The sequence below is a fragment of the Chrysochloris asiatica genome, unplaced genomic scaffold, assembly GCF_000296735.1.
Source record: "Chrysochloris asiatica unplaced genomic scaffold, ChrAsi1.0 scaffold00004, whole genome shotgun sequence".
Classification (NCBI taxonomy): Eukaryota; Metazoa; Chordata; class Mammalia; order Afrosoricida; family Chrysochloridae; genus Chrysochloris; species Chrysochloris asiatica.
In genome coordinates, this window is record NW_006408522.1 from 30,438,605 (window position 1) to 30,447,929 (window position 9,325).

General features: G+C 39.8%; 1 protein-coding gene across 1 annotated transcript in view; it reads left to right on the forward strand.

The window, feature by feature from the left end:
* The first annotated feature begins 85 nt into the window (after positions 1–85).
* GATM (glycine amidinotransferase (L-arginine:glycine amidinotransferase)) overlaps positions 86–9,325 on the forward strand; it is a 40,180-nt gene continuing 30,940 nt past the window's right edge. Inside the window, exons 1-2 of the mRNA XM_006831693.1 lie at positions 86–182; positions 1,818–2,036. Of these exons, the coding sequence (XP_006831756.1) occupies positions 114–182; positions 1,818–2,036 (288 nt within the window). The 5' untranslated portion in view covers positions 86–113. The remainder of the gene's footprint in view (positions 183–1,817; positions 2,037–9,325) is intronic.

Below are 9,325 nucleotides of genomic sequence, written 5' to 3' on the forward strand. Positions count from 1 at the left end.
ATAAAAGGCTGCGGGCGGAGCGCGCCTGGAGACATCCTGTGCGCTTGCTGTCTGGAGGCTTGGACGCACGCCGCTGTGAACATTCCGCTCGTGGACCAGCCAGGCTCTAGACGATGCTGCGGGTGCGGTGTCTGCGTGGCGGGAGCCGCGGTGCCGAAGCGGTGCATTACATCGGGTCTCGGGTGCGTGTGCCATGGTCCTGCACTCCATCCCTGGAGCCGCGGGGTTTCCTAACATTCTCAAACTAGTATTAAACTATAATGCTCCTTCTGATCCCTCTTGGAAACTCGGAAGGACCTTTGCTGGTTGCAGGATCGCATGTTTGGCTACCCCACCCCGTGGGTACAGTAGCTCCTGGCAGGGCCACACCACGGTGGTCTCTGTGCACCGGGCATCACCCTCAAATTCACGCAGCTTTCCTCTCAGGGCGCGGCGGGAGGGGTTGGGGGACGACGAATGGCAGTAATTAGGAAAAGCGTGGTGGTGGTGGTATTGGGAGTCGGTGCCCAAGGTGGGTGTAGAGTTGAGGGACTTTCAGGAAAATGCGTGTGGGGTGGAGGCATGGAGGAAAGAGAGAGCTGGGGATTGGGGGACGGAAAAAGATAGAGCAGACTCTCCCAAGTGAACTAATGGAATCCTGAATGGTAAGAAGAATTAAAGCGAATTCTGTCAGTGCCCAAAGTTTCTGCTCCATGTCCCTGGGATGTGAGCACGCGCCCGGGAACCATCCCTTACTCCTAGGACAGGAATAGCTCAGGCAGTGTGACTTTCCCCAACAACTGGTTCCAGAACAGCTGTCGCTCTCCCATTGGCTTTGGTCTGCACCCCAGCTTCCCTTCAGCCGAGCTCCTAAAACAACTGAGTAGGGTAGATATAGGACGGGGAGGGGAGAGGTTTGCTCAAATGGTTGTGGAACTCCCCGCTCTAGATTTTACTGGCCTTGCTCTCTTAAGAGCCCTTTTGAAGTTCTTAGATCTTCTTTTTAGTTTAAATGTGTGCCTCCGTTAACCCTTATCTTGGCTAGGGCTCTTGAAGCGCATGGCAATTGGTCACTCCCAGAACTGAGGTGCTAAAGAATGTGAAGTGAGTATCAGCAATGAAAAATTTTTAGATTGAAACTGAGTACTCTGAAAGATACGGCCCTTTGAAAATTCCCCAAATTGTCCTTTACAGATAAAGACTATATTGGTAAACCTTTGAATGTTGTTAACTGCCGTCGAGTTCTAACTCATAGTGACTCTGTGTAGGGTTTCTGAGGAGCAACTGTGGAATTTGAACCTCCAGCCTTGCGGTTCAAACCAGCCTTACTATTGAGCGCTTATTCTACAGCGCCACTCCAGGACTCCAACCTTTGATGGTGAGGGGGAATTCGCTATCCAGGGCTGAATTTAGCAAAGGCGTGGAATAGCTTTCTGGGAAGAAAGTGAATTATCATCTGCAGAAGAACTGCTTAAAACTTGATTCAAGTTTAATTGTAGAAATCAACTCTGAGATATCAATTAAAGTTTAATTGCAGAAATTCACTCTGAGATACCAATGAAAGTGTATGACCATTAAGGGCAAAACCTTCTGAGAAGTTTTAAAGAGTTATATCAATTAATATAAGCTCAGGGGGAAAAAAAAAAATCAACCAGGAGAAGGTAAGCATCTCCTGTAATCTTCCTACTGACCTATACACCATTAACCTCTTGGTTTACCATCTCCCTAATGGATTTTAAATGTCTGACTAAGTAACTCTGATTTTCATCCCCCCTTTCTTCCTCCTCCCCCATGTACGGTACAAGGCTGCACAATAATCTTTTCTTTGTTTTCCAAAGCTTGTAAGAAACTTAACAGGGTGGGTGCAGCGAACTTTCCAGAGCACCCAGGCAGCTACCGCTTCTTCTCGGAACTCCTGTGCAGCTGACGACAAGGCCACTGACCCTTTGCCCAAGGACTGCCCTGTCTCTTCATACAACGAATGGGATCCCTTAGAGGAAGTGATAGTGGGGAGAGCAGAAAACGCCTGTGTCCCTCCATTCACCATGGAAGTGAAGGTAAAGCCAAGGCATTTGCATGTCTGGAAGGAGGTTCCCTCCTTATCCTCTGTCTGGCTTCTGCTCCCACCTTCTTCTAGAACTCTTTTCACTTGCCGTCCCTGCCCCCCCACATCCAAGTTTAAGGTATTTCACCTTGATACTGTTTATGCAAAGAATATTTCCTTCCTTCCTGAAATTCTACCTAGGATTCTGAGAGAACTTTGCTGCAGATATTATTTCTTACACAATTCCTCAGGCCTTCTTTCACTGCCTGTAATGTTGGGATTGAATTTTATTTTGGGTCCTTGTTGGAAGCCTGCTACGACACTCTTATTTGGGGGTCCTAGAGGGAGGTATGACGTTGGCGAAGAATGAAGCTCACAGAATCGATGGGTCATGTTAGATGGTGAATCTTCTCCTCTCACATTTTATTTCTCCTCTTTTTCCCTTCACATTTTATTTCTCCTCTTACTTATTTCAAGGAGCTTTGGTAGCGTAGTGGTTACGAATCGGACTGTGAACCTTAAGGTCAGCCGTTCAAAACTACCAGTCGCTCCCCGGGAGAAAGATGAGGCTTTCTACTCGGAAACCCTGTACAGGGTCGCTATGGGTTGGAACCGACTCGACGGCACTTAACAACAACAACGACAACAACTTACTTATTTCAGATTCTCAAACAGCTTTTATACTACTCTATACCAACAATCTATTAATCATTCTTTTCAAAGTAGTGGTCTAAATCATACATATTAATCATTTCAATATAGAGCATCAAGAATATAAAAATGTTCCTTGTTCCCCTTTACATAGTTAGACAATATATGATTTCTGTAAGCAAACCTCATTGCTCTAAAAATGTCACGTTAGCCTTAAAACATAATTCTAAATCTTAACTCCTATTTCTGCCTTCACCTATTATTTTCTATAGATTCATTAATCACAACATGTACCTAGACCTTATTTGCTATGGTAACTGACAACACAGTTTCTCATGATTGATTAAACAAGAAGCATAAAAAAGTTTTGTAGCCAAGAAGAAACAGAACAACTTCCTTATACCAAAAACTTCTCTATACAAAACATCTAGTTAAATTTCTGCTTATGATCTAATACTATTCCCTTAGCCCTCAATTGCATTTTTGCTAATTTTCTAAAGGTCTTAATGCCCCTGACCGAAACTACACAGAATGCTGAATGTAATTTTAAACTTGAACTGGCAAAAACTTTAGCTGGTTTTTCCTAGTGGTGAAACTTATTGTTAGTGTGAGAAGCATTCTTTAGGACTACGCATGATTGAATATGGTGTGAAGGTGCAAGTTTCAAATCTCTAATATAGTTCTTACTAAGATTCTACAGAAAACTTTTATTATAAAATCAAGAAAATTAAAAATAAGCTGATTAAAACAAAGAGACAGAAGACAGCAGAGTCCCCACATGAGATCCCTCCTGGGGCCTTGTGTTACAAAGGGGGGACCCATTGTGGCCCTACTTAACAATGAGCCCTTCATGTTTAGGCTCCTCTGCATGGCCTCCGCCATCTCCTCCCTTTCTATTTTTTAAATAAAACAGGTGCTAGATTATGATCTCAACTTTATACTGGCAGTGTTTTAACTGCTTTAAAATGTCTGATTATTAAGCTATAAAAAATAAAAAAAAATGTATATTTTAAAAATCAGAATAATTAGTATGATATTGATTACTTATAATATTGATTCTTACTAAAATGAAAGAATTAAAAAAGAAACAACAAAGCTAGCAAGGTCCCCCTCCCCCCTCCCCCCACGAAATTTCCCTGTGAGGCTTTGCCAAATCAGTGAAGCACCCATTGCTGCTTTGCAATACATGGGCTTTCTTCATGCATAGGGTCTCCTGCTGCTCTGTTCCTTTATGTTATGGCGTCCGCCAGGTCCTCTTCTCTTAACCATTCTCACAGCTTCCACACCCACTTCTACTCTGATCCAGATCTCATTTGTAAACTCGGTTTACAATCAGAATGTTAAACTTCTTACTGGATATTGCTTATTGTTGTTGTTAAGTGCCGTTGAGTTGGCTCCGATTCACAGAAACCTTATATAGGATTTTCAAGGAGCAGCTGGTAGGTTCAAACCACCAACCTTGAGGTTCACAGTCCAGTGTTGATCCTACAGACCTCAAACTTGGCCCATCTAAAGTTGAATTACCAGACATCCTGCCAAGTCAGGTCCTTCCTTCTTTCCTGTATCTCATCTCTTAACTAAAACACCAGACAATCATCATAGATTTCTCCTTCAGTTGTATCATCCACCTCCAATCTACAAGATTTTAAACATGTCTTTTGTCAAAATGAATCTCATATCCATTATCTTGCCTCCCTCCACCCCCCTGACACTGCCTTAGGTCAGGATCTCATCTTCTGCATAGGCTATTTTTGCTTTATCTTCCTCATTTATTTTTCCTCCAAACCACCTTCCAGTTGCTACCAGGATGATTTTTTTAAACCTAATTATTACTCATCCTGCCCCCTTTACTCATCTACTTTGCTAGCTCCCCCGCTGCAGTTCTCATGGTATTCAAGATCCTTCATAATCTTGTTCTCTTCCAAGGACTTCCCATTTTAATCATTGATTCTTCAAGGGAAAGTCAAAAAGTATTGCTACTAGGGTTCCAATCCATATATGCACAAGATTATTCTAAACAAAGCATGTTTAGATATGTCTCTGCTACCCGTGTGTGATTGTAGATGATTTCTTTCCATAATCCATTTTATTAGTTTTGTTACAGCTTCTGAGATCTGCTGGGCCAGTTAAATTCAAGGCAAAGAGATCACTTAGAAGGTTATGGTAACTGGTTTTTTTGGATTCCAAAGGAGTATTCTTGATAGCTTTTTCTCAAAGGACTCTGGGTGATTATGGGGACTTATTATAAAGAAGTTTTAAGAAAATTGAAAACTGCATTGGTGAGAAAAAGGCCAGAAAAATCACACTGAGGAATTTTTTTTTATCACAACAATGCATCTGCTCATTCTTAAAGGATTGTAAGGGTTGTCCTATGAGAATTTTGTTGAGAAACCTTATTCCACCCAACCTACAACAGTGGTCTTGCCACTTCCGATTTATTTTTATTTATAAAAACTCAAAGAACATTTGACTCCCTTGAGGATTCCAAAACTGCCATTTTGACATGGTATAAATTAAAGGAATCTTTGGGGAAATGTTGTTATTGTTGTTAAGTGCCATTGAGTCAATTCCGACCCATAACGACCCTGTATAGGGTTTCCGAGGAACAACTGGTGAGCTTGAACCACCGACCTTGCAGTTCAAATGGCTTTGCAGTCTGGCACATTACCCCACAGCACCACACTAGGTTAGGTTGTTGTTGTTGTTATGTGCCGTGGAGTCGGTTCCGACTCATAGTGACCCTGTACCGAGTTTCCGAGGCTGTAAATCTCTACGGGAGCAGAAAGCCTCATTTTTCTCCCGTGGAATGGCTGGTAGTTTAGAACTGCTGACCCTGAGGATAGCAGCCCAAGTCGTAACCACTACACTAGAGACATGGAAATACTGCCTTTAGAAGCAATAGATCTAGAGAAGGGAATATGTCAAGAGATACTACCTTCACATTTTGGTATTTTTGTTTAATAAAAGGGTCTGATTTTGTAATAATACTTTTTGACTTACTCAATCTGAAAAACAATATTAGTTTCTTCATAAATTGAGTTGTTCACAAGGAAGTTGTTCAGTAATTTTTATTTTATTTTATTTTATTTTTTGAGGAAAAGTAGAAAATCTTCAAATTGTAAAGATTTATCAGGTTCAGAATATAAGGACTATAACAAATGTTTCCTCTTTTTAAGTTCCTCCTAGGAATCCCAGGGATTCAGAAAAGTTAAGATGATCCAAATTTTATTAAAAATTTGAATTAAAAAAATGAATTCTAGATGATTACATGTAAAAAAATGTTAGAAGAAAACAAGGCTGGAAGTTTTTTGTTGTTGTTGTTGTTGTTTTTAAATAATCTAGGAACAAAGAAGATCTTTAAAAGTATGACAGTGCTTCAAAAAGTTTATGGGGAAACAAATGAATGAAAAGATAATGAAGTTTTCCATGAACATTTTGAAGCATCCTCCTGTAACAGATTAGTTATGTGTTAGTATGGCAGATTAGCAGATGCTTATTCCTTTTCTCTTCTGATGGTTCACCGTGGTTTACAGCAGACTTCATAAGATAGCCATGTAGACAGCCAAACTGGATTACTCACTGGTCCCCAAGAAGCCTTTGTTCTCACCTTTGTTCCTTCCAAATATCCTGTATCCTTCTGATTTGCAATTTAAACTTACCCCTCTTAGCCTACCTAGCTCCAATGGCATCTTTCACTAAGCCCTCCAAGATTTCTGTGGAAACAAGTATTACATCTCTTTTATTAACACCTAATAGTCTCCATCTGTAATAGCTATTGGTGCTGTGGGTTAATGAGCTAGACTGCAAAGTCAGTTTGATCCATAAGGTCAGCAGTTCCAACTCATCAGCTGCTCCTCGGAAACCCTGTTCAGGATCGCTATGGGTCGGAACCTACTTGACAGAACTTAACAACAACAACAATAATAGTCCTATTGCCAGGAACTCTATGGACTGGTGTTCAGGTTGTAGACTGCGTTAGGGTCCCATATCTAAGGGAGTGCCATCCACTTTGTAGACACAGCCTAAGCTTCCATTCATTAATGGATCACAAATCTCTCTTCAGTGTACTTAAATCCTTCTTGAATATTTGCATTTTTAGTAGTAAACGTGGATTGAAAAAATAAGTTCTTTATCATCATTGCCGTCATCCTCAGTAATGTTGCCTACCAGATACCAGGGCTCTATGGGTATTAACATAAAAGAACTTTCTATGTTGGTGAAATGATGTTTACATAGAAACAACAACTAATACTAAATAGGTTATGCCAACCACATGACAGAGTATTGAATTAAAGTGCCACTATGTTGTTGTTGTTAAGTGCCGTCGAGTCAGTTCCCACTAAAGCAACCCTGTATAGGGTTTTCGAGGCTTTAAATCTTCCCGGGAGCAGAAAGACTCATGTTTTTCCTACAGAATGGCTCGAACATTGGACCTTGTGGTTTGCAGTCTAGTGCTTATGGTATGAAGCCACTGCTCTCCAAAGTGCCACTATAGATAAACAGAAATCAATGACAAAATGATACAGTTAAGAAGTCTTGAAGGAGGTGATTCTTGAGTTAGACCTGGGAGATAGAGTAATAGCAAAATATTTATATTGTTCTGAGACTACCTTTAGTTCTGATATTTGGAATTTGGTAGACAGACTCACCAAATTAATACATACCATCCACATTTCTAAAAGGCATTGTAAATATTTTCTTCGAAACAAGTTATCCTCAACTAACCATTTTCATTGAGTGAAACAAAATTCCAAATTCTGGCACTTATTTATCCTTCTGTCTTTAAAGCTGTTGACTTTTATGCTGTGTAATCTTATAGAATCTGAATTCTCAGACATTATTTTGAGTTCTTTGACACTTGATTATGACTTTAGACTTTGTAATTTTATGGTCTTGTGGAAAATATACCATGCCAAAGTCAGGAGACCTGGATTAAATTAGGCATTTGATAAAAGCTTGATAGCTGACTTCAGTTAATCAGCTATTTTGCCTTGTTTGTGCAAGATTCCACAAATTTCTAAGGCCCAGGAGAATGAAGATATAGGCAGTTTCTGGGTTACAAATGCCCAGTTGACATAAAATTCATAGTTATGAACAAACCCCAGTAAAGCAGTGGGGGCTTCAAAAAAGTTCATGGATAAATGGAATTAAAAGATGTGTAAATTTTTCTGAACTTTTTGAAGTCCCTCATTAAAAATTCAAGGTACATACAATGGTTTATTATAGCAAATGGGCACTACTTTGCAACATGCATCAAAACATTATTATTATTACTACTACATTGTATTAAAAGTATTTTACTGTATCTGTAAATGTTTCTTTTATATTTTTATGTATAAAAGGTATCCTATATACTAAGACAAACATTTGGCTGGCATTAGATATGATCCTATTCCAACTTAAGTACAGATTCAACTTAAAGACAGATTTAGGAACAGAATTCATTCATAATTCAGGGACTGGCTGGATTAAGAGGGTCTCTGTCTCAGGACTAAGTATGAAGAGAAAAGGTTATATGTTACCTTTGTTAAAGAACACAGCCATGATAATTACAAGTTTGCCATTTACATTACTAAAGTACACTGGGAGTGTAATGGTTGGATATCAGTACCATTAACAACATTGATTTCACTCATTTGTCAGGTTATTTGTTCCATGCCATGTACTCACATTAAGCAAGGTATTGAGGGAGAAAGAAAGTACAGATGGCCTTTTGCATCTTGACTGAAAGTATTGGAGGGTGGAGGAGCAATTAAGTGGTCAAAGTAATCCCTCAATGGCTAAAAAAGAGCATAAAGTGCTATTTACATATCATTTAGATTGTATTAGGTATCATAAGTCATCTGTTGTTGTTGTGGTTAAGTACCGTGGAGTCGATTCCGACTCATAGTGACCCTGCACAGGGTTTCCAAGGCTGCAAATCTTTATGGCAGCAGAAAGCCTCATCTTTCTCCCGTGGAACAGCTGGTAGTTTCAAACTGCTGACCTTGAGGTTAGCAGCCCAATTCGTAACCACTATGCTTACATAAGTCATCTAGTGATGATTTAAAATATACAAGAGGATGTGCTTTTTCATTTACACATAGCAGTAGGTTATATGTAAATACAGTTTGGGGATGCTGATGGACACCTCTCCCCTCCCCCCTCTCCACAGTTAAAAACCCAAGCATAACTCTTGATTCCCCCCAAAACGTAAACTACTCTTATTAGCCTGCTATTGACCAGAGACTTCACTGATAGCATAAACAATTGATTAACACATACTTTATATGTTACATGTGTTATGTACTGCTCTTCCATAAGCTGTATTTTCAATAGAAGATAAAAAAGGTATTTCTCAAAAAGTACAAGGTTTTCATGCCTTGCTGGCATAGCTGCAGTGACAGCTTCACAAACTTTCTTTTCTTTTTTTTATAATGATCCTTGTGCTGGCTGCATTTATCTTGAAATGGCAGGCAATTGGATCTGCAGGTCTCAGACTCCTGTACATATCAAGCAATTCAACTCTTTCTTGTAATGTCATGACTTTTATCTGCTTCTTAGAAGCACTTCCAGCATCAGTAATGACACTTCTTAGGGTTCCCATGGGGTTATTATTTCTAAGATTTCATGGTAATGCACTAAACATGATGAAAAATATGTAAGAACCAC